Below are 22,847 nucleotides of genomic sequence, written 5' to 3' on the forward strand. Positions count from 1 at the left end.
ACAAATCACGGATAATAAAGGCATGAAAAGTTAATTCTCTATATAAATTTTTATTACACACTTCAACCATTCCATCAAAGAGCCAGTTAATAATAAATTAGAAATACTATCTAAATATTAAAATTTCCCAATTAAAAACAGATTATTAACTGAATTAAAACTTATAAAAATTCTTTATTTTTTTGCACAGATTTAATACTTTCAATACCAATATTAGTCTTGGAATAGCCGAGTTCTAAAGTTACATATATGTATATCTACAACAACATTAAATGAATATTTTTATTTTTTGAAAGACAAGATACAGTTCTGTGCCTTGTCTGTACTTATATGTATATAAATTGTTCATCATTTAGAACTGTATCATCATATTTCCTTTTTTGAATGAAATGAAAGCTTTTCTTATTTTTAACAAAGTCTATATACATGTTTATCAATATTTTAAATTTCTATTTCTATGTATTAGATTAACTTAAAGTCCTAAAATCAGAATCAATAGAACCGTTTTGGAGTTCATAAGAAACAACTATGATTTATATGTATATATATGTATATAAAGTTTGATTATCATTCTATGTACTTGGCTCTTGAAAGATTCTGTTTATATCTTACGTATACATTATTTTAATGATACAAAGCGTGAGCAAGTGTCAGAATTATAAATTTCTCTATTTAACATATATATATATAATTGCGATGCGTATTCGATTTGGCTGCAACAATAAAAAATATGCAATATCAGTTTCCATGGTCACACAGAAGATTTTACGTTAAATAAGATACTACTAACATCTTCTAAGAATCCGAATACCTTGGGCAGCTTCGGTAAGAAATTAATTAATAATTACATTAATAATTGTAAAATTAGGCTTTACGTAAATAGTACCTTAAAATGCGAGACAGGTGCAATACTAAGTATGAATGAAATTTTCTATAGATAGATTTTTCTCTTTCAAAATATACAATTTATGTTATGTTAAATGATGTTAAAAGACTTGTTTCTGAAATCATATCGTTTTTCATTTTCGTAATTTTTAATATGGAATGGCATAACATGATCTAATGAATGTATTTTTTATTTATACAGAACTTAAATTTAACAGTACGGATATGAAAAGTTGCATTGTTTGATATATTTAATATAATCTGTTATTTTGTGTACAAAATTTGTTATGACACAAAAAGTATTATTTTTAGATCCAATAAAGTACGATTATCATTAGTAGGTTTCTTTCCTATTAAATGTTTAATTGCCAGTGACTTACAAATTTGGCACATACCAAATGTAAATTAATTATATTGTATTATAGGTATCTGAAGAATTGTACTGTTCTTCATGTGTCATACAAACATTAATTGTATAAATTAACTCTCCGACAAAAGGCTTATTTCTTTAAAAAGATTAAAATTTCGTTAAATATTAAATGCACAGGAATATATATACACACACACACACACACACACATATATATATATATATATATATTCCTATTTTTCATATTTATTTAGTACTCTTTCTTGTTAAAATCTTTTTACTTTAATAATGCACATTAGAAACATTTTTTTGTAAATTACATAATCCTAAATTTTAATGTAATTTTATATCAAGTATTAAATATTTTTAAAATAGTTACAATTCTACTTATATGTTTTATCATCGTGTTTATTTAAAGACAATGTGCATTAAATAAGTATGGAAAATTATGAAATACTATTCATGAGATCAGATACAAAAACTTGGGTTTTAGAAAATGATTTAAGCAATGTAATAAATCATTTAAATCATAAAAAAAAATATATAAACGACACTTCGTAATGTTGTACAAAAGTAAAATTAATACTAAAACATGAAAGCCATCAAATAGGATTTCATCAATTTACCTTATGTATTTATATTGTAGTTTGAATTTGAAAATATTTGTTTACTTTTTGAATGTTTCAGAGGATCCATATATAATTCGTTAAATAAAAATTTGCATTTGCATATATATTTTTACTTTCCTTAAATAGAAAAATATGAATTAATCGTAGCAGAAACGATAAAAAATATGAAATACGCTTCATAAAATAAGTTTAAAAAATTAAAAGTTTTATAGTACAAAATAAAATAATCTTCTTCTTTTCATTTTTAAGTCACCAATAGCAAAATATTTTAATTTGTTATGCATGCGCTTAATTTTATTCATTTATGTCATGAAAAGTTTGTAAATAGTGTTTAATTCGACTCAAGAAGCGTATATTTTTGGGTATATTTCAATCTGCAAAATATTTTGCACATAAAACATATTATTAATTTACAATGAACAATTTACAAAAATTTTTAAAGTAATTATAAAGTTAGTTGTCGGTATTACATGCGCTTTTTAACACAACAATTTCGTAGTACATTTCGATAGTTTCAAACTGACCTGTGTTTCTCATCTTTAACAGTAGTAATTACACCATCGGTTTTTACAACTAGCTCTTTATCCTGTACATGTAAATCACTGTTACTTGGTTCCTTTGAAAGAAGAGCATTAGTATTTTGTATCACAGTCTTAGATTCAGAGGTAAGAACATGAGATGATTCAAGAAGATGAGAGAGTGCTTTATTTTTTTCCAAAACATCCTGCCGAAGATTGAACATAATAGTATTACCAGACTGAAAAAAATTTTTTTTAATTTATACTTTTATCATTTTGCAAAAGTATCATACTACTTATAGAAAGTATAGACATGTTGATGATACAATTGGTTATGCATTCTGTGCAAGTATAAAATAAAACCTTTTATTTTAGATTTTATTTTCGAAAAATTATTAAATATTACATGAGAGATCGATTTCTAACTACATTAATGATTTATTAAATTCTTCAAGAAAAAAATTATTATAAATGGTTTATTACCAGATGCAATTTGTAAATACTAAATAATAAATCTATGAACTCTGGTCAACGACTTTTTTGTCTTTAATATTTGAAAATGTTAAATAATTTTTTAATGTCACTTGTGAGTACGATTTTTAATGTCATAATTATAATTATGCATTATAATTTTAATTATAATATGTAAGATCCAAGGAAAATGTTTCGTCAAGTATATATAAACTTGATTATTGCTCAAAAATCGATATTTTTAAACATTTACTAAAACGAGAACTATACTATACATTATATTTTCAATTTATTTTTTTTTTTTTTTTATAGAAAATCATTCCATATTTGTTCGTGTCGTCTTTATGGTAACATTTTATGCATCAATCATAGGATAGATGTATAATTAATAAATTGTCATTTGTTCCAGAAAATGTGTAAACATTAATGAAAGTAAGTAAATATACAGTGGAACTTCGTTTATATGAACGAAATTTTAATAGTGCTTGGTTATCTGAACTTTAGCTGAGTTCCTATTGTCTGAAGTACCACCGAGCGTCAATACATTTGTATGATTGTCTAACAATAAGATGTACATAAACAGAAGGGGCGCGCGTTATGTGACACACTCTCATTCTTCGCAATCGATACAAATTTGCAACATTATTATATATTTAAGAGCAATTATTTTGAATTCTTATTAATTAAACGAAAAACAACAATAGATAATGTTTTGCCCTTGGACAAATTCATGTAAACGGAGTTCTAGTGTACATATTATACTTATAGATTTGTAAATAATAAAAATATGTAATTATTACCTTTACATTAGGTGTTATAGATTCTGTATGAGATGAGTTTGTTGTGGATAGCATAGTTAGACCTTGATCTCCATTATTCAATGTAACATGGCGCTGAACCATATTAATAGGAGCATTGTGTTGACTCGCAACACACAAACTTTTTCCACCCATTATTACTTTCCCTAATACTTCCTATAATATATAAGATTATATTGTCTTTACATTTAGAATGAAATGTATGATAGTTATTACTCTACAGATAAAATATTACTATACCTTGCCTGCTTGAGAGAGAGTAACACCTTTGGTTTGACCCTTTTGTATAACAATCACGTTTGTTTTAGATCCTAATTTTGTATCAGGGTGGTGAGATATATTTACAGTTTTATTAGAATTTAGTGTAACACCCTAGAACATTACAATGTTATATATTTTTTTATTCAATTTTTAAGTCTAATTTACATTATATCTTTGTATTTAATTTTAATATCTTTATAATCCATTTCATTGTATAGGGTGTTTGAGAAGGACTTGTCATATGTGTCATCACAACAGTGATATTCTATACTTATGAATCGGCGAAGATCTGTATAAAAGAATTGCCTCAAAATTGACTTTGATCAGAAAATTTAAAGTCAAATTTTCAAACGAGTGTAATCATTTTTCTTTTTCTTTTTTGCTCTTTTCGCCAATGAACGCGAGGTTGAGTGAACTGCTTTCCGATATTCAGTAGTATGACGTAATGCTATTTTTTGATGATCTAATCATACGAAATCGCATCGATCTGGAATCTCTCGTGCACGTAGTGATCTTTCATTATTTTTCACTGAATTACGCTATATTTCGTAAATGTTTCTCTTATAATGCGCCACTTTTTCCTCTTCACTCTTAGGTAATAAAAACAGACTGACGCCTCACTGATTTTGAAATCGCAGAGCGTGGACTCGTATTTCGTACAAATATTGGGAAGAGAAGAGAAAGAAAGAAAGAAGACGCAAACTCGTTGCTACAGGGGTATCTATGTGTGAAAGCAATCTGTTAAAGATAACGACTAGCTATTTATGCCGTGTATCCTCCAAATATAAAGAAAGAAAGAAAAAAAGAAAGAAAGGTATGAGATAAATAATAGTGTATCCGGAATATTTACTGGGCTACATGCAATAATAGTTGTTATATAAAATAATATATAGGAAGATTATAAATAAAGTGAGTTCGAAAACTAACGAAACTTCAGTATTTCCAATTTGTTCCTTTGGGACTTTCTATCATTACAATGAGTAGAATTAGCCTTGAATTTCTCGGTAAACGTCAATTTTGTGGCAATTTTTCTGTATAGATCTCCATCGATCCAGAGGTGTAAGTACAGAGAAGTAGTACAACGCTGTGGTGATCGCGAAAAATCATTTTCGAACACCCTGTAACATTTATCTTTAAAATCATACCACCTTGGCAGTGGTTTGATTGTTGAGCGTTGAAGATAATTTTTTACAAGTTAATGTTGTTATTTGCTTAGCCTGAGGTGGCCCTGGTCCATTAGATACTGTTGTAACAGGACAAACAGCCATCAGTCGATGTGAATTACCTAATGATGATCGTGAAAAAATGAATTAAATTATTGTAATTCCTGAATTCTACCATGATTAATTTTGATAATACTTGCTGGAGGTAATAGTTTTAGGTATTGGAGGTTTTATGTTAGAATGTATTACTGGCACAATGCACTTTGTGCTGCTTGTAACTGAATTCGAATTTTCTGAACTTGATGGTTTTTGTAAAGTATGAGATACGGATACTTTTGGACCTGAAGTAGTATCAAAAATTAATCCAATTAGGCTCAATTAAACAATGTATTGTGTATTCTCAGATAAATGTATCCATACTTAAACTATCTTGTGTAGATATATCTTGAACATCAGGCTGAAATTTATTTCCTGTTGTACATGACACATTACCGGACACCAAAATTGCAGATCCGATTTTTGTATTAAGCTTATTTTGCGTTGTAATTACTCTTCCTTTAGTTTTTGTAATATTTGTACCTACTGGGATTACTGTATTCACAAAATTACCAGGTGGAATTACTGAATGGTTACTGGCACTTTCTTGTACTACTGATTCCTTAGATTCTGAATTTGACATAATGAATTAAAAAAAAAATTGTATATCACTTAACCATACCATCAATACACTATAATTAAGAACAATCACCTGTAATATTTTCTCCACAATTAATATTTAATGGTATTATAGTGACATTTTGATGCTGTAACGAATTTGTAGATATTCGTGACAAATGAATAGTATTTTCTAGCGATCCTTTATCAGCAGTACCATGATTAAAAGTTCCTATTGAACTTGAAGATACTACCAGAACCTGCATTGTATATACAATTATTAAATAGCTTAAGAAAGTTATTTTCAATTGTATTATTTTATTTTCTCTCTGTTTTTTTCTTTTTTCTTTTTTTGATTACCTTGTTTGGAGGTGCTGGTGAGAGAGGAGAAGAGGGTTTACGTTTCTCAGGTATAATATATTTTTCACTGCTATCAGAGGTATTGCTGTGATTATTAACTTCTTTATTCCTATCTGATTCAGTGACCTGTAATATATTATGTGTAATAATTAAAACAGAATTTGAATATTTTCACGATATAGATAATCATATAATTTAAATTACCTCAGTTAGAACATTTTCATCGCTTAATTTATCTTCACTAGATGCAAACTCATGATTGCTAAACGAGTTTTCTTGTACTTTTACCTTCACAGGAGATTCATTTGTAATATCTATGGAAACAAACAAAAAACAAGAAATGAAGTTTCTTTACATTTTGAAATGTTCAAAAATACTATTGATTAAATCTGCTTAACTTACAGTTCTATAGCCATACATTATTTTACATAGACTAAAACCACACATTTACCAAAATAGATAATATTTTTCCTTAAAACCTTTTGCATCCTCTGCTATCTCATGAACATGAAGATTCCTTTTGTTTGCTGCTACTGTTGCAAGGGACAAGCTATTTGCTAAAGTTGTAAATGCAGATCGAGCCTTTAATCTTGGTAAAAGTGGAATAGCACGTCGGCCTTCAATAGTCCAATCAGTACCAGTATTTGGACCACTTAACCTATATAATGACATCTTATGAAGATTCAATTGCAAAATGTCCAAACTGAGCATATTCTCAACAAAATAAGTTAAATTTGAATAACAATCTTTAAAACAAAAATTGATAAGGAAACATACATTAAGAGAATTAATATGAAATTGCAAAGTAAAATCTATTTTAGGTCATTAATAGCATTCTAGAACAAAATTTTTTAGAATAATATATTATAATGAAATGTTATTTAGAGAGGAAAATCATATAATGTATCTTTTTTTAATAAATACTTACTGCTCAGCTATTGTTGCTAATTTTTCATCATTAACAGCTCTTCGTACTTCAGCACGATGTCGTTCATTAGAAATATGTAAAACTTTAGCAAGTTCTTGTAGCAATTTCTGTTTTTCACTAGTGAAAGGACCTTGAGCACGTAAGACAGACACCATATTTCCATAAGCTTCTAACTCTACATTACAAAGAAATCAACTTCAATGTATAAACATAATATATGAAGCTTAAAATAATTATATATACTTGATCAAATAATAGTATAAATATATATACACTTATACAATTACATTTTCTAATAATATAATTTTAAATAATTTTTTGATAATTTTTTTATTCTAATTATTAAGTAATCATTTAAAATACAAGAAATATATATTTAACAGTATCTGAATTGTTTTACCCATAATATTTAGTAATCAATGTAATAAAAATTTGTACAAATTTACATTACATTAGAGATCAATATTTATGTTACTGATAATTATCACACAACCTTATCTGGGAAGATTTACTTAATTATTGATTTTTTTTAGTTTACAAGTTACATACGCTTAAATATACATAAAGATTTCTTTCTCTGACATAACAGAATACAATAAGTATAAATATAATACATTGCAATACGTTATTGGTTTTAGAAAACAAATTATCTTGTACATACAATATATACAAAAAAAACTACAAACATACTACTAAAAATAAGAAAACAATTTATGGAAATAGAGTTATATTTAATAAAATGTAAATACATTTTCGGACAGTAGTAATAAATTTGAATACATTCATAAATAATAATGATAATCGTATATAGTTCATTGGATTTCTATTTAATACGTTTCAAACATACAAGTTACGGGTGTTATGATACTCAATGCTTATTTTAAAATTAAAATATGTGTTCAACGCATACAATGATAATGTTACTGTAAAAAGCTAAATATTACCGAGGCAAGAAAATTATACGAAACATAACCTTACCCAAACATCGTAAACATTTTCTGCATTCATCGCGGGTCATGGTTTCGTGTCTCATCGGCCACATGATTGCATGATTCAATCATTATAATATACACCGTAAACTGTGATATCTATTCATACACTTTTCCCACATTTTCGACGTTTCGTTGACAGTATGGTAAGTTGTAGATGAAGTTGCCGTATAATTACTTTTATTGTAACTAGCTTTTGTTGTGGTGTTGGTATCACGGCAGTAGTATTGATAGTACGTTGGTTAACTTGAATTCAGAGTACCTAATCTATATAATCTCTTAAAATTGCAGAATCAAGAAAAGATAGACATAAAAAATAATACAAAGACTTAAGCTCCATAATTTGAATGTGCATTTTGAAAACAGAAGATTCGAATAATTTCATTTTATATTTTTAATTTATTTCAATATGTCCTTTTAAAATTTCTACTTTCATGCATACATATCTCAGATAATTTCTTCGAGAAATGTATGTGTATATGTAGACACAGTAGTTAAAAAAAGTCTGCGTACAACTCTCTGTACAACAACTCTAAGACGGATGCGAAAAATGTTTAAAAAGTAAAAAAATGGCGTTGTACTTATGAAGAAATATAGATTACATAATTAATCCTATGCCTATCTTAGATTACAACACGTAAATTATTATACAGAAAGTTGCAATTTAATATGATATGACAGAAATTCGTATCAAATAAATCTGTGCACGAAGGTTCCCTTACATGATAATATATGCTTAACGCACTAACAACGATTAAATTATTAATGCTTTATTGAATAACCTCTGTCTTCTCAACATCCGGCAAACGGTTACCCATAGAATTTATTAGTTTTTTAGCATCTTCTATTGATATTTTATTGCACTATTCTTACAATATTCTTTGAATGTTGTATACATATTGTGTTTGCTTATGCCTTTATTAGTACTTTCTACAAGTACGGAGTACAATCCCGCATTTTACCTTTGCAGTTCGTAAAACAAAGGACAACGAATAAAGAATAATGAAGTAGAAATTGCGACAATTGAGAGAGAAGACGCGAAAGGTCTTTGTTCGTCATGCAAAAATTTCCTACTTTTATCAACAAGATAATTAAAAAATCTATCACATTTAGATTTTTCTGTCTTTTTTTCTTTTCTTTTTTTGACAATGCTCTCGGCGAGATATTCAATGGCGCACGTCTCTAAAGAGCATATTGACGTAGACAATGCTGCTAATTTATTGTCAATTTCTAATTGTATTTTGTAATTTTGTAATTTTGACAAAAGAATATGAATTAAAAATGACACACTTGTTTAGATTAGGATCATGAGTAGATCTACTATTTAAATTATTGTTAGTTGGTAGTTCCTCCGATTGTCGCTAGAGACATCATTGTTAGACAGGCATGTACGTGTGTGCATTAATGATGTGTGTGCATAATGAACAGAATCTCAAAGTGGTTGCATTTGTAGTGGACTTCAGAGCTACTCTATACCAACTTCAAGCCAAAGAAGCACACCGCACCAACTTTAAGTTAAGAAAGCTGCTTATTTTATCAATCATATATTCATATATTCATATTCATATTTCATCATATATTCATATTTTGCTATTTATTATTTTATCATACCTCCATATCTTTTCTAATTTGATGCAATCTAATGGATACCAGAGATCTAACAGGAAATAATCACTAATCACCAGAGCATCGAAACGCCTTAAATATTATACCCCATCCCTGGAGCTGTGATTAGGCGATCGTAGCGTCGCTCCTACTAAGTATTTTGATTTGTGTTTAACAGAAAAAGGAAAGAAAAATGTAAAGTTTATGGTATAATAATCACTTTTTGATTAGACAATTTTGTAGGCATCTTTTGAATTGAATGATTTCGATCATTAACAGCGTAGGACGTCATGACATCGACCAGTAAAAGTACAAAAGAGGTTTTATTGTCTATCGTCGATGACATCGAGTTGATAGCGAAGTAAGATTTAAATTTGCTACAAATATTTAAAATAAACATGTTTCGATAAATTGTGTTTAATTTTGTTCTTTTATTGTCGTTTTTATTATCCTAGAGAAATGATAGAAAATACGATAGTTCAAAAACCATTGAAACTGTCTAACGAAGAACACTCTCAACTAACAGAATTGCTAATCGCTAAGGACAACGAATTGAAAGCAATTCTAAAACGAGCGGCAGAGCAAGCAAAAATTAACCTGAAAATGGAAGCTTTAAAAGCTGAAGTTGAGAGACAAGATCAAGATATTCAACAATTGCAGCGACAATTGAAAGAGGCAGAACAAATTTTAGCCACTGCAATTTATCAAGCTAAACAAAAATTACAATCCATTGCCCGCGCTAATAAGAGACCTGTACCATCTGAAGAATTAATTAAATACGCACATAGAATAAGTGCATCAAATGCTATATGTGCTCCACTTACCTGGCAACAAGGGGACCCTAGAAGACCTTATCCTACTGGTATGTTATTTATTTGTTGCATTCCTATCATTTCTTTGTAAGTCATGAAAATTATATGTATTGTTACAGATATTGAAATGAGATTAGGATATCTTGGAAGGTTAAGTGATCTTCCTTTAAATGGACAGATGCCAGGTACTCATCCTGGAATATCATCAGATCTGCATAGACCTGGACATCCAGTAGGTGGTACGTTTGTAGGAATTTATTTTGTGTATATATTTGCATATATATATGTATACTGGTACACTTAAACTTATTTCATTCCGAATGGAATAATGATTATTTCAGAACCACCCATGTCACAAGCTAATCAATTTGCATGGCATTCGTCGGGTGAAATTCACATGTCTGTGAGTGGGCAAGGAAGCGTTGCCATGAATACACATAAGCAGGAAACAGAAGATGTTGAAGTTATGTCCACAGACTCTTCGAGTAGCTCATCTAGTGATTCTCAGTGAATATTGATTTTTTGTAGAGTTTGAGTAAATTTCGCTTAACTGTTTTGCGGATTCAGTATGATTTTAAGCAAATTGTATGCTTATGAACGTTCAAATAAGTATTTTACAACGAGATACTAGATTTATTAGGGATTAATAGAGATTCTTCATTATTAATTTGATACATTTATTAATCCCTGATAAAATGTAGCAATGAGGATATGACAATATAAATTACCATTATACCTTTTATACATGCATTACATAGATTCAAGTAAAACACCTGGTAAAACACTGTGTAAGGATTGATCTGTGTAATACATCTCTGGATGTGTCTGAAATAACAAATGACGATGACTTTTTCCATTCTTACTAGAGATACCTCATCAATTTCTTCTGCTTACCAGTTGGACTTCATCTTTGAAATTCGCTTTTTGAAATAAAATATTTTGATTGACGAATACAAGACCCAACAGCTCACAATCTGCTCGAATTTTATCTATATCTTTATATAGTAAAAGTTGTTGCAATTTAAGTCCTGGAAACGTGAAAACTTTATTGTTGTATCCTGAACTCATGATTTTCAATGCCATCCTGTAACATTTTACAATCGCACGTTAATGGAAATTTTGCATGTCGAAATTTGGACGTATATGCGTACCTTCTTAATTTTTGTATGCCCGTCATGGCTGCGCAAATAAGTAACGGAGGAAGTTGTGGAATTAAAGAGCAGACGCGCACATAATTTTTTAAATACCAAGCAAATGATATTTTTATGGATAATTGTACATTTGGAGATTTTCTACGGAAAATGATAAATAATCATTATTCAGTCATGAAATATGTATTTGTATTCGAACATATGAATTATGAGCATATATCTTATATTCTGTTTTGTTCGTACCGTAAATCGGGTGGAAGTTGTAATCCTCTCATCAAAGCTTCCGTGTTACCCATGTGTAAAAGAATGTATAATGCTTCCATTTGTGGACGATCATCGTTTAACATTAATTTTTTCATATCGCTATCAAGTTCCAGAGAATTTTTTTTATCTTCAAACTCGTCGTATAAGTTTAACAAACGCATTATACATTCGGCGAGGTGTTGCTCATTGATTTTTGCATTAAATTCGGAGATACTTCGCTCGCATAATCTGCAATTGTTCCTCCGCATCCATTCTACTACTGTTAACACTGTACAATCTCCAAATCTACATTGAAAAATACGATATATCGTACCTCTGCTCAGAATAAACCAAAAATCGAACTATGGATTCCAACAACCGAATGTTCGTTGGGACATCTATTCTTTGAATTGCAGCGTCTTGCCTGACGGATCTGATACGATCAAAGATAAAATCATATACTACTATCCAATCAACATCGTTTCGCGTAGCTATCCTGAAATAAATTTACATACGTATGTATATATACATTGATGTCCATAAATTTATTTATCTTGATTTCAATCGTATGAGTAAGTACTTGGTAAATAAATATCGAATCGTTGATAATAAGACTGGTGCTGGACGTAATTGTTTCATATCTGTCATGTCTAATCCTGCTGCTGGACGGCTAAAGCATTTTATCGTTTTTGTTGGATCTGCCTTCGGCAATCTTGCTCCCTTTGTAGTTTCATTGATCTCAAACTTGTGTAGTAAACCCTCCTTTTCCCTGCTATAAGTATGTTGTATGTAAGTATGTGAGTATGTTGTATTACAAATTATTAAAGACTCATTCTTAGCATAATTTAAATTTGTATTCACATTTGTATACGATGAAAATAAAATAATTATGTACAATTCTTTATAATTAATTAAGTCTTTTCTTTCAAGCATTCAAAATAAAATGAAATGAAATGAAATGAAATGAAATGAAATGAAATGAAATGAAATGAAATGAAATGATAACCTTTATTTGTGATAGAATGAAAAATTATGTAGTATCAAAAATTGTTCAATCAAATATAATTTACATCTATTTAATGCAAAAATTTTTATCAACAATAGAAAAATAAACGAATGCAAGAGAGATCAAGTCATTGTTAAACTACCACAAAATGATATTGACGTATAAATTATAAACAACAATTTACAAGAAAATTTTCGTCAAGATTTGTTTTAATTTCGCAATCGTGTATGATCGAATACATGATCGAATATAATTGGCGCAAGTATAACTTACATCCAACGTTCTTTGTCTGGACACATTAACAAACACGTTCCTTGTATAAATTCGGTCATTTTAAAGAAAATCCCTTAGAAATGAATGCTTATCGTGACTATCGCGTTTCGCATATGTATGCATGTACGTAAAAAGGTTATGTCAGTTATCCCTTGATCAATTCCGCTAAAACATTTACTATGTTTTTTGACGAGCGGCACAACAACGCGATTAATACGCTTGTAGCGTAAAATTCGTAAAAACGAGTTGCGTTATCGTAGACGTTGATTAACGTACTTTAAAAATAATATCCTACATGGTATACACATATATTTATGTATACATCGGTTATCAAACAGTTATATATGTAATACAATTTTTCTTATAGTACAAATTAAAAGTAGAATTGAAATAATCGCATGATAGTTGTTCTTTTATAGATTTATTTCCTTATTCTGAAATAAGAAAGTCTCGTATACATATGCGCATCTTAAATGATGGAATCTAAAATGAGAACGTATTAAGAATGATCGAGGAAAACGTCCTTGTGGATTACGCACGATACACCTGCTATTGCGTAGTCACTTTATCGACATCACCGTTATTACACGAAGGTTAACGTTCTTGCGTAAACTTTCTCTTCTCTTTCTTCTTCTTCTTTGTCTTCATTGTAAATATTAATAAAACTAAAACAAAATTAAATATACTCCGGGATATAATTAATCCAGGATCTACGGTATAGATCGACTAAACTGATCTATGCCGGTGATAATCAACGACGACATTACGCGGTAAATGCATGTATTCGATATCGTCGAATTTTCTTGAAATTTCCGCGTGGGACGATAAGAGAAAACGACCACGTCAAAATCACGTTTGATCTTCAACATAATTTTGTAGTCACTTGGTCTCATTTCGTGATCGAGGCAACAAATTCCTTTCGAGAGCCTTTACGATGCTTCCAACGAAATCATTATATACATATGTATATACTTTATTCATTACATGTTTGTAATGTTCGACCTTCTTTCGAGCTCATTTTTCGAGAAATATAATAATTGCGTCAATAAATAAAATGCTCGAATGTTTTACATTTTGATTATGAGTACTTGATATTTCAATTGCTGCTTTTGTCCAAACGAAAACGTTTAAACGTTCGTAGAAAAAATCATCTTGCGTCGATCCAATCATAGAATTATTCATTAATATTTCCTTTATACGATTATTAATGTTGCCGTTCCATAAGCATATCGATTGTATCTTTAGTTGTATTATACATCTATTTATATGTATCCATACTTGGAATTGGACATTACGTGAGAAATTTTTCATAAAAATTATAACTATCATTGTCATTCAAGTCGATTGTCATCGTCACATGATTTACTAAATCATTGCTATTTCTATTTATATGCGATAAAGGTTGAGAAGGGATAAACGATTTTATACATTTATGCATATGTATATGTATGTCACGTGTAATTTTGATGGGAAAACCGTGACGCATGTCCGCGTTCGATCGCCGGATTCTTCGAAAAAATTCATACTCGACTGTAAAGTTTCGTTATGTAGGTGTGTTAAAAACGAACGATGATTAAATCGTTCAACGATTGATACTTCAGGTTATACGTTGCAGTCTTTCAAGTAAAATGTCACTCGTTATCTTAAATCGTTGTGCGAAGCAGTGTGATATGAGCAATTATGTATGCATAGGTACAGAAAAGTGATACTTATTCTGACTGTAAAATGAAATCTTTTATCGTGTTGTCTTATGTATCAAGGGCGATTTTATGATAAGCGCGAATCATTTTCTATCTAAAAATTTGCCAAATTTTTAAATTTTGTTCTTTTCTCTTCATTCGTATTTATTTAGAAACTGGCAGATTTAAAAAAAAAAATTCACTTTGAAACGCATTCGCTTCACAGAGAATCTTTGTCGTTTAGTTCTCTCATAAAAATTCAAATAATAATTCCGTTACTAATTACACGTATATATATTACTAGTTGTATTCGATTTTTCGTAAGTAACAAACAAGTAAGCGAATTGTTCAAAGCGTTTATTCTCCACTTTATTTACATACATAGAAAAATGCAGTTTAGCGCGTATATAGTTCTTTCCGGGGCAATCTGACTTTATTTCATCCGACGAACGAGATCATTTTTGGAGTGTCAGATAAATGGGCTTCGTTATCATTTTAATAAGATAAAACAATACGGTTACGTAATCTAATTGTAATTTCACGGCAAATATCATTAAGAATTATCCGTTTCATGAATATTCTGTTCATCCATTCGTATTTAAACTTGATTTACAACAGCATTGTATAGCACTGTAGGTACATCAAAAAGGGAAGTTTACTCGATAATGTATCATCGATACGCCAGAATATTTCATTCAAGAATATCGATGGAAATTCCCGCGATGTTTCCTCACAGGGGAAGGACAATTACACGAGGAAATAACACGAAACCGTTGACGTTGTCTACATCGTGCTGTAGACACACGTTAATCGGGTAAAGTAAGAGGACCGTTGGTAAATCGTGGGGTACGCGTGACCTCCAGGAAATCCTTGTATAGAGAAACGAGCATCGCTGCATTCATCCAGTCTTTCTTAAAACACCGTTGATTTTACACAGCCGCGTACGTATTGAGACGAGCAGACGCGAATAGGAGACCGACGTTATCGTAAAACTATTAGATCTGTTAGATCATTAAACTTATGCTTTGCTTTCTTTTTCTTTCTATTTCTCTTTCTCTCTCCCTTTTTCTATGCGATAAACGACGCATAATATTATGTCCGCATATTGTTGCAACGAAACATTAAAAGGAAAAGATTCGTTGACGGCTATTCTCGGACAATCGTAAAGACGAATTGTCGGATAATCACATTTGATCAGCAGCTCGAAGGGAATACTGTTTGACGTAAGTTTATGCCTTTTCATGTAAGAAGTACATATGTATATCGAAATGTATAAAAAACGATCGGAAAGTATCGACAACAACCTTATATAATGCGATATATGTGTGTGTTTACATTTCACATACATGTATTGATTTTGAGATTTTAAAGTATATGATTTATTATACGGATTATCAAAAATTAACAAGACATTAACAATTAACGATATAAATTGTCATTTGTCCGATAAAATTGTCGTTACTCTGCTATTAAACATCTAAAACTCACGTACGTGATACGAAATCATTGCTTGTTAATTATCTGGTTTGCCGAAATTTAAAACTCATTTACGATGCATCAGCTTTTTATGATGCTTAGATTAGATAAAGTGAAATGTATCACAATTGTACCTTGTATTTGCTCAGTGTCATTCCCAATATTGAATGTACTGTCTGTTCATGACGTTTGTACAATTTCTTTTGCCAATAAAGTACAACATTATCGGACAACTGTAAATCGTGCGAATATTCGTTTCGTATGCCCGTAATATCGAGCAACTGTGTAAATTTGCAGATCGTGCCGAAGATGACGAATCGGAAAGTGACATTATTTTTGATAGAGCTATTTTTATTGCTTCGCTGCTTTCTTTCGGGTAAGTGAAAACGTGAATACATACATCGTAAAAGAAGTCAATTAGTTGACATTAGTTATTCCCGTCGATTTCCACACAAAGACGGAAGAGCTCTAATTTTCTACAGCGCATACAGTATATACTTTAAAATGGTACAACTTTTTCAAAATCGAATCAAACTATTTGGTTTTTTCCTTTTTTCGAGAGGTTAGACGGATTACTTTACTAGATGATGTATAGAAAAGATTTTGAAAAAATTGCAGTTACTTGGAATCACGAGGAGAAAAGCAAAGTTTATTTTTTATAACTTTTTTATCTGGCCCTATAATAAAAACTTAAACAACACGGTTTGAAGATTTATGCCCGTTATACATATACATGTTGAAAATTTTATCGAAATCAATCGATACGGAAATAAGCGATAGGCATCGAAAGATGTAAGAATCTTTCGATTTTATGCCGGAAGTCATGAAAAAACCACTATTTTCACCATTTTTTACTGTTTGTACCTCCTAACGCCACGTATATAACTGCCATAAATCTTCAAAACGTGCTGTTTAAATTTTTATTACTGGTCTAGAAAGGAAGGTTATTAAAAAAAATGAGCTTTTTCTGTAGTTTTTTCTTTTTTTGATAAATTATTAATTTCTTTTTTCAATTTTTAAAAACATTTTTTTATACGTCTATCGATTAACGAACCATGAAACTACTACTTTCTACTTGAAAATACTAGTAGAATTTCCATTATTGGATAATCCTTTATCTCTTTAGAAACTATTGTAACGTTGCGTAATGATTTTGAATTCGGAGACATTGACCCGGAGATAGCGGATGAATTAGACTGGACGAAACATCCTTGTCGGCGAAATTGCAAAGACGATGCTCCACCGATGGAATGTCGTTACGTCTTTAGATTGGAAGCTTATTATACAATGAGCAAAGCGTGCTACGATTGCCCATTCAATGTCACGGATTGCTTTCGTGAACATTGTATTCCGGCAGACGGTATTCAAAGATCAATTTTAGTAATAAACCGACAAATGCCTGGGCCGCCTATCGAGGTATGTATATACGATATACAACCGAATAACGCGTGTTATAAATCTGTCGATCGGAACTGATACTGGAACGTGTAAAAAACTAAAAATCAAAATTGATTTTTTAATGACTTTGGTCTTCCTTTTCCTTTTCTCTCCCGATGACAACCCTGTATACGTGTTCTAATAACTGGCTTAGTTTGTTATTTATTGTTATTTATTATCACAAAAGTACATGCATTGGTCTATATATTATCTATAGTCCTTACAATGTTCAACGACATGGTATATAATATACATATATAACATATGACGATACGGTCTTGTAACCATTCCCTGATAGAAATGATTTAAACTCGTATTTGATTACGGATATTGGCATATTCGAACAAAATTCATACTCCCGTAATACCCTAACTGTAACTGATATCCATATACATAGTTAAATACGTAGTAGACATAGCTAAATTAGAATCTATTTAGTTATTAATGAGTAAATTATCTACTCGGTCGTAGGTGTGCCAAGGTGACAGGATAATAGTCGATGTAATAAATTTATTGCATTCCGAGAGTACGACAATGCATTGGCATGGTCAACATCATGTTAAAACGCCGTACATGGATGGTGTACCCTACGTATCTCAATGTCCGATTTTGCCAGGTTCGACATTTCGTTATGATTACATTGCCACAGAGGCAGGCACGCATTTTTGGCATTCTCATTTAGGTGCGAGGGCATTATCGATTAAACGTTTGATTTCTCGTTTGTTTGTCAAATCGGTCAACCGTTTTTAATGAAAATCCGAATTTTTAGGCTTTCAACGAGGCGACGGAGTATACGGTGCATTAATCGTACGTACACCACCGAAGGTGAATTGGCATAAAATCTTGTACGATATCGATGAACATACTATCCTGATCTCAGATTGGACTCACGAATTAGGAATTGATAAATTTTTAAGTCATCATCATGCAGGAGGAGATAATAAACCACCTAATATATTGGTTAATGGTTTGGGTCGTTTCGTAGTTAATCGACGCGAAAAGAATATATCTGCCATAATGCCAATTGCAACATTTACCGTTAAACAGGTAATCTTAAACAGGCAGATAAACAAATAATTTCTGCTGAGGATTTACAATTATCGCGTCTCTTTTAATATTACATTTACATTTACAGAATGCTAGATACAGATTTAGGCTTATCAACGCCGAATTTCTTAATTGCCCGATCGAATTGTCAATCGACAATCATACTATACGTGTAATTAGTTCAGATGGACGTGATATCGAACCCGTCGAAGGTACGTACAAGTATAACGGAAAGCGAAAAGAGGGAGGAAGAAAATGATAAGGAAAGGGATTTCTTAACGCGGAATTTATAATTCTAGCGGGATCTTTGATAAGCTACGCCGGCGAAAGATTCGACTTTGTCATTGAAACTCATCAAAACGTGGACAACTATTGGATACGACTTCGCGGATTAATGGATTGTGACGAAAGATTTACCAAAGCCCATCAGGTTGCTATATTACGATACGAAGGTGCGGCCAAGAAAGATCCAAAGGGTGTGGTTGCGTACGAACGCGAATCCAACGATTCTATGGGTCAGGTGTGTTTATGTGCAACCTGTTCGAATTTTTCAATTTATCATATACCTACATTTATACGAATGTAGACATGCGAAATGCAATAATACGTGCATATAACAAATGTCTTTTTCTTTTAGCGAATAAATGCTTTAAACGAGGGTACAGAAACTGATAAAAGTATCAGTATACCACTGTTAAAAGCTATGGACAAAAATGACAAATCTAATACCGCACCTCCTGATTATCAATTTTATGTGTCTTATGACTTTTACAAGAAAGATAATCCTCATTTTCATAGGAGCAACCTTTATGGATTTAATCAAGGTAATACCGCCCATATTGACCAAAGATGTAATAGATATACAATATATGTATATGTATAACATATAAGACATATATGTAAGTAACATTTGATAAATTTCTTGCCTGCTTGATGCTATTTCTAGTAAAGGATACAAAGCGAGTGCTCACTCCTCAATTAAACCATATCTCAATGAAATTACCATCCATGCCTTTGTTATCTCAAAGAGATTTCATTGATTCAGATCAATTTTGTAATGCGAGTACTGTTAAACATTGTGTGCAAGATTATTGTGCTTGCACTCACGTGCTCCAAGTAGATCTTGGTAGTGTGGTGGAAGTAGTTTTAGTGGATGAAGGTTTGGAAATTATTTTATATTATCTATCCATAAAAATCGCACGATTGAAACTGCTTGTTTTTTCATTATTTATTTTTTAGGTTTTGCTTATGACGCGAATCATCCATTCCACCTTCATGGCTATCAATTTCGTGTGATCGCAATGCAGAGAGTCGGCAAAAACGTCACCGTTGACCAAATAAAAGCATTGGATAAAAAGGGAGCGATACAACGAAATCTTGATCGTGCTCCGTTAAAAGACACTGTAACGGTGCCGGATGGTGGTTATACCATTGTACGATTTCATGCGGACAACCCAGGTATTTCTGACAGATAATCAGAGCACAGTATACTATACGTTCGTTCGATATCTTTACAAATTTTATATTATGGTCATTTTTATCAATTTTAGGCTATTGGTTGTTTCACTGTCACATTGAGTTTCACGCGGAAGTCGGAATGTCCTTGATTTTTAAAGTTGGTGAACACAAAGATATGTTGCCAGTACCAAATAATTTTCCTTTGTGCGGTAATTGGCAACCTGAAGATATACGATTTAAATCAAATGCCGCCAACGTTTTATTAAACACTGCGGAAAATTCCGTAATAGAAAATTCAAACACGACACTGGATAAAATGATTGAAAACGGTATACAGCGATACATAAAGGTGTTACCACAAATTTTAAAAACGTTACATATCTCATCTTCGGCCAGCATCTCAGTTATTCCGTATTTTTTGATTTCTTGTTCTTCTTTTATCGCTATAGTCTATAAGATTGTGTAAAAACGGAGGTCGTTTGTATATAAATATATGTACTGTATTAATCTTCCCATTACAGTTAAATAAGTGATACACAAGTGATATGTAACATTCTCTCGTGTGAGACGTTAACTTCACTTGGTTATTTGAAATCACCAAACAATCGTGTTACCAAGTAATATTTGATATGCAGGGTATATATTTTAACAGAAAACGGTAGAATATCGTATAACAAGCTGAAGACATTAAAGAACTGCCCTTACAAGAATAATCTGATATCGAGATAACATATTACAAAGTACATACATTAAAATGCATTATCCGATATAGATAACTATTCCCCATGAATCGTATGTATCTCTTGTTAAAGATATTTCACATTCATTGTCGATAATTGCATATCGTTTCATTCGTTTCAGTAAATATTGTCACATACATAAATATAGCGTTACATTTAAAAGAATTACATCGCTTACAGAAAAGCTATTTATTTGTATGACACATAATCAATCCTCTTTCAAATCAAACCAAAGATTTGTAACAACATTCATATATATATCTTCAGTTCTTTATATGATATCACACTGGTTCCAGTTAAAAAGGACAACCTGTATTATTAAATGCAAACTGCGATACTAAATGAAGTTGAATACGTTATACGTATTTTATTACTTAGTACTGTAACAAAAAGAAAATGTTAAGCAGGAGAAACGTCCATTTGTGTTCTAATCTACTTTCAATTGTAAGTAGTTTTATCTATTGAGTATTTCTACGCTGTGATATAAATATTATAAGCATATCTATTAAAGATTAAATACTGTTAATTGCAGAGAAACATTATTTGTAGTAAGTATGTAGCCAACTTACTTCTTGTTTTTACATTTAATAATACGTGCGAGCGAATGGTTGATGAATATTCTCATGTTATGTTACATTGTTTTGTAAATGATTATAAAGTTTGATATAAAATTTATGATAAATCAAAAACTGTTATTTTATCCATCCCTTGTCGTAATATTTCGTGCGTGACAATCTGTTGAAAATTTTTTATGTCTAAACATAGTCGACGTATTACAAATGTATGTGTGTAAATTCACATGTAAGCTATTTTGACATCATTTTTCAATTTTATCACTGTAAGGAAAAAGAATTTATGACGTGATCAACAAAAAAACGATGAACAAAAAGCTTATATTGATCGCCTATATATAGCATGCAACAATATCAGGAGTACGAGAGGTTTCTTAAGCTTCAAAGCTTTATTTATTGCATGTATTATCAATGATTATATTTTTTAAACTTACATTAATGTTCCTTTTAACAATTTTCAGAAGACAGAAGTTATACAGTTAAATATTATTACATGTTTCTTGAGAACCAGGAGATGGACAAATTGCATAACATACATCTTTTTGAGGTGGCCTTTGTAGGGGATGTGCCAGTAATTTAGCCATACTGTCATGCAATTTTGCTGCGTTCCTTCCTACTTCTAATATGTATGAAAAATTTGTTGTATCCAATTTTGCTATTTCAGAATAAACTTCTTCGCATAAATTTTCTGAGCAAGGTGGTTCATGTACATACAATACATCTATAAAAAAATATGGATTTCTTGTAAGAGTATCTAAAGGTCTTTTATCGATATGAAATTTTGGTACACTGTTGGAGCGTGAATACACTAAAATTACTCTGACAACAAATGTTGGAACAGCTGTGTCGTGTTCTTTTGTTGGTAGAGGTAAGTTTCGTTGTATTTCATCAAACATTTGTCCAAAATCGTATGATTTTTTATCTTCTTCTAGAAGATCATCATTAATAAGATTCAAGTGATTAACAATGCTGTTAGTGTTATTGGTAAAATCGCATATCCATTGAGAGCTGTGAGAATTCAAAATCATTAATGCATATTCATGACTATGTTGAATGATAGATTTAATGTAAATAAAATTTTCAATAGTTCGTTTTATCATAAACAGAGGCATATAGCTAGCTCCTGTAGAAAGTTTAAAAGGAGTACAATTCCTCTCCCTTGTCGTATCGATTACGAATAAAATTTTCTCCGGTAAATTCATTCCTGACAAATTTCGCACCAACGTGTTATCTTCATCGGGGTATGATGATTTGAGATCCGGAATAAAACACGAAGCGCTACCAGTGTTACTCATTTTCTAC

General features: G+C 30.8%; 5 protein-coding genes across 17 annotated transcripts; 2 read left to right on the forward strand and 3 right to left on the reverse strand.

Annotated features, from left to right (window-relative positions):
- Nucleotides 1-30: 30 nt before the first annotated feature.
- On the reverse strand, nucleotides 31-8,290 carry LOC126914556 (BRCA2-interacting transcriptional repressor EMSY). 10 transcript variants are annotated; one of them, XR_007709680.1, is made up of 15 exons: nucleotides 8,036-8,288; nucleotides 7,058-7,232; nucleotides 6,609-6,787; nucleotides 6,334-6,443; nucleotides 6,130-6,255; nucleotides 5,864-6,029; nucleotides 5,536-5,781; nucleotides 5,316-5,456; nucleotides 5,101-5,237; nucleotides 3,932-4,063; nucleotides 3,674-3,847; nucleotides 2,409-2,500; nucleotides 1,882-2,001; nucleotides 791-820; nucleotides 31-713 (listed from the first exon to the last, which is right to left on the reverse strand). XR_007709680.1 is itself a non-coding variant. In XM_050718641.1 (13 exons), the coding sequence occupies exons 1-13, from the start codon at nucleotides 8,097-8,099 to the stop codon at nucleotides 620-622; spliced, it is 1,836 nt and encodes a 611-aa protein (XP_050574598.1). In that variant the 5' UTR covers nucleotides 8,100-8,290; the 3' UTR covers nucleotides 31-619. The 10 variants fall into 10 exon arrangements, 7 of the variants coding, with proteins under 7 accessions (XP_050574598.1, XP_050574595.1, XP_050574594.1 ...); XR_007709678.1 differs by having other exon boundaries at nucleotides 2,409-2,641; nucleotides 8,036-8,284; XR_007709679.1 differs by lacking the exon at nucleotides 791-820 and having other exon boundaries at nucleotides 651-713; nucleotides 2,409-2,641; nucleotides 8,036-8,284.
- A 931-nt stretch (nucleotides 8,291-9,221) lies between these two features.
- Nucleotides 9,222-12,768, forward strand: LOC126914565 (mediator of RNA polymerase II transcription subunit 4). The gene is made up of 5 exons (XM_050718665.1): nucleotides 9,222-9,806; nucleotides 9,895-10,012; nucleotides 10,107-10,513; nucleotides 10,583-10,702; nucleotides 10,805-12,768. The coding sequence occupies exons 2-5, from the start codon at nucleotides 9,942-9,944 to the stop codon at nucleotides 10,972-10,974; spliced, it is 768 nt and encodes a 255-aa protein (XP_050574622.1). The 5' UTR covers nucleotides 9,222-9,806; nucleotides 9,895-9,941; the 3' UTR covers nucleotides 10,975-12,768.
- Nucleotides 11,074-13,645, reverse strand: LOC126914563 (SAC3 domain-containing protein 1). Of its 2 annotated transcripts, none has more exons than XM_050718662.1 (7): nucleotides 13,137-13,645; nucleotides 12,438-12,626; nucleotides 12,192-12,353; nucleotides 11,858-12,106; nucleotides 11,615-11,755; nucleotides 11,358-11,547; nucleotides 11,074-11,288 (listed from the first exon to the last, which is right to left on the reverse strand). In XM_050718662.1, the coding sequence occupies exons 1-7, from the start codon at nucleotides 13,193-13,195 to the stop codon at nucleotides 11,214-11,216; spliced, it is 1,065 nt and encodes a 354-aa protein (XP_050574619.1). In that variant the 5' UTR covers nucleotides 13,196-13,645; the 3' UTR covers nucleotides 11,074-11,213. The 2 variants fall into 2 exon arrangements, with proteins under 2 accessions (XP_050574619.1, XP_050574618.1); XM_050718661.1 differs by having other exon boundaries at nucleotides 12,438-12,629; nucleotides 13,137-13,643.
- A 1,474-nt stretch (nucleotides 13,646-15,119) lies between these two features.
- On the forward strand, nucleotides 15,120-21,662 carry LOC126914554 (uncharacterized). Of its 2 annotated transcripts, XR_007709677.1 has the most exons (12): nucleotides 15,120-16,038; nucleotides 16,589-16,667; nucleotides 17,418-17,707; nucleotides 18,200-18,410; nucleotides 18,498-18,775; nucleotides 18,864-18,987; nucleotides 19,075-19,295; nucleotides 19,413-19,599; nucleotides 19,722-19,934; nucleotides 20,015-20,233; nucleotides 20,326-21,417; nucleotides 21,506-21,662. XR_007709677.1 is itself a non-coding variant. In XM_050718633.1 (11 exons), exons 2-11 carry the CDS (start codon nucleotides 16,601-16,603, stop codon nucleotides 20,697-20,699), a joined length of 2,184 nt encoding a protein of 727 aa, XP_050574590.1. In that variant the 5' UTR covers nucleotides 15,120-16,038; nucleotides 16,589-16,600; the 3' UTR covers nucleotides 20,700-21,662. The 2 variants fall into 2 exon arrangements, 1 of the variants encoding a protein (XP_050574590.1); XM_050718633.1 differs by having other exon boundaries at nucleotides 20,326-21,662.
- LOC126914564 (BRISC and BRCA1-A complex member 1-like) lies at nucleotides 20,709-22,840 on the reverse strand. 2 transcript variants are annotated; one of them, XR_007709682.1, is made up of 3 exons: nucleotides 21,980-22,840; nucleotides 21,543-21,809; nucleotides 20,709-21,353 (listed from the first exon to the last, which is right to left on the reverse strand). XR_007709682.1 is itself a non-coding variant. In XM_050718663.1 (2 exons), the coding sequence occupies exon 1, from the start codon at nucleotides 22,838-22,840 to the stop codon at nucleotides 22,025-22,027; it is 816 nt and encodes a 271-aa protein (XP_050574620.1). In that variant the 3' UTR covers nucleotides 20,709-21,809; nucleotides 21,980-22,024. The 2 variants fall into 2 exon arrangements, 1 of the variants encoding a protein (XP_050574620.1); XM_050718663.1 differs by having other exon boundaries at nucleotides 20,709-21,809.
- Between the last annotated feature and the right edge of the window lie 7 nt (nucleotides 22,841-22,847).

Source organism: Bombus affinis, chromosome 3 (genome assembly GCF_024516045.1).
Source record: "Bombus affinis isolate iyBomAffi1 chromosome 3, iyBomAffi1.2, whole genome shotgun sequence".
NCBI lineage: Eukaryota > Metazoa > Arthropoda > Insecta > Hymenoptera > Apidae > Bombus > Bombus affinis.

What these genes read in the sequence shown, in the direction of transcription:
- LOC126914556 (XM_050718637.1), bottom strand. Translation starts at nt 8,099, where the DNA reads ATGTGGCCGATGAGACACGAAACCATGACCCGCGATGAATGCAGAAAA. An exon ending in CACCAGCACCTCCAAACAAG is followed by an intron (nt 6,030 to 6,129) that starts GTAATCAAAAAA and finishes TATACAATGCAG; the next exon opens with GTTCTGGTAGTATCTTCAAG. An exon ending in TTGTGGAGAAAATATTACAG is followed by an intron (nt 5,782 to 5,863) that starts GTGATTGTTCTT and finishes TGTCAAATTCAG; the next exon opens with AATCTAAGGAATCAGTAGTA.
- LOC126914565 (XM_050718665.1), top strand. Translation starts at nt 9,942, where the DNA reads ATGACATCGACCAGTAAAAGTACAAAAGAGGTTTTATTGTCTATCGTC. An exon ending in TAGAAGACCTTATCCTACTG is followed by an intron (nt 10,514 to 10,582) that starts GTATGTTATTTA and finishes GTATTGTTACAG; the next exon opens with ATATTGAAATGAGATTAGGA. An exon ending in ACCTGGACATCCAGTAGGTG is followed by an intron (nt 10,703 to 10,804) that starts GTACGTTTGTAG and finishes TGATTATTTCAG; the next exon opens with AACCACCCATGTCACAAGCT.
- LOC126914563 (XM_050718661.1), bottom strand. Translation starts at nt 13,195, where the DNA reads ATGACCGAATTTATACAAGGAACGTGTTTGTTAATGTGTCCAGACAAA. An exon ending in ATTCGATATTTATTTACCAA is followed by an intron (nt 12,354 to 12,437) that starts GTACTTACTCAT and finishes AATTTATTTCAG; the next exon opens with GATAGCTACGCGAAACGATG. An exon ending in GGCATACAAAAATTAAGAAG is followed by an intron (nt 11,548 to 11,614) that starts GTACGCATATAC and finishes AAAATGTTACAG; the next exon opens with GATGGCATTGAAAATCATGA.
- LOC126914554 (XM_050718633.1), top strand. Translation starts at nt 16,601, where the DNA reads ATGACGAATCGGAAAGTGACATTATTTTTGATAGAGCTATTTTTATTG. An exon ending in TGCCTGGGCCGCCTATCGAG is followed by an intron (nt 17,708 to 18,199) that starts GTATGTATATAC and finishes ACTCGGTCGTAG; the next exon opens with GTGTGCCAAGGTGACAGGAT. An exon ending in CCAACGATTCTATGGGTCAG is followed by an intron (nt 19,296 to 19,412) that starts GTGTGTTTATGT and finishes TTTTTCTTTTAG; the next exon opens with CGAATAAATGCTTTAAACGA.
- LOC126914564 (XM_050718663.1), bottom strand. Translation starts at nt 22,840, where the DNA reads ATGAGTAACACTGGTAGCGCTTCGTGTTTTATTCCGGATCTCAAATCA.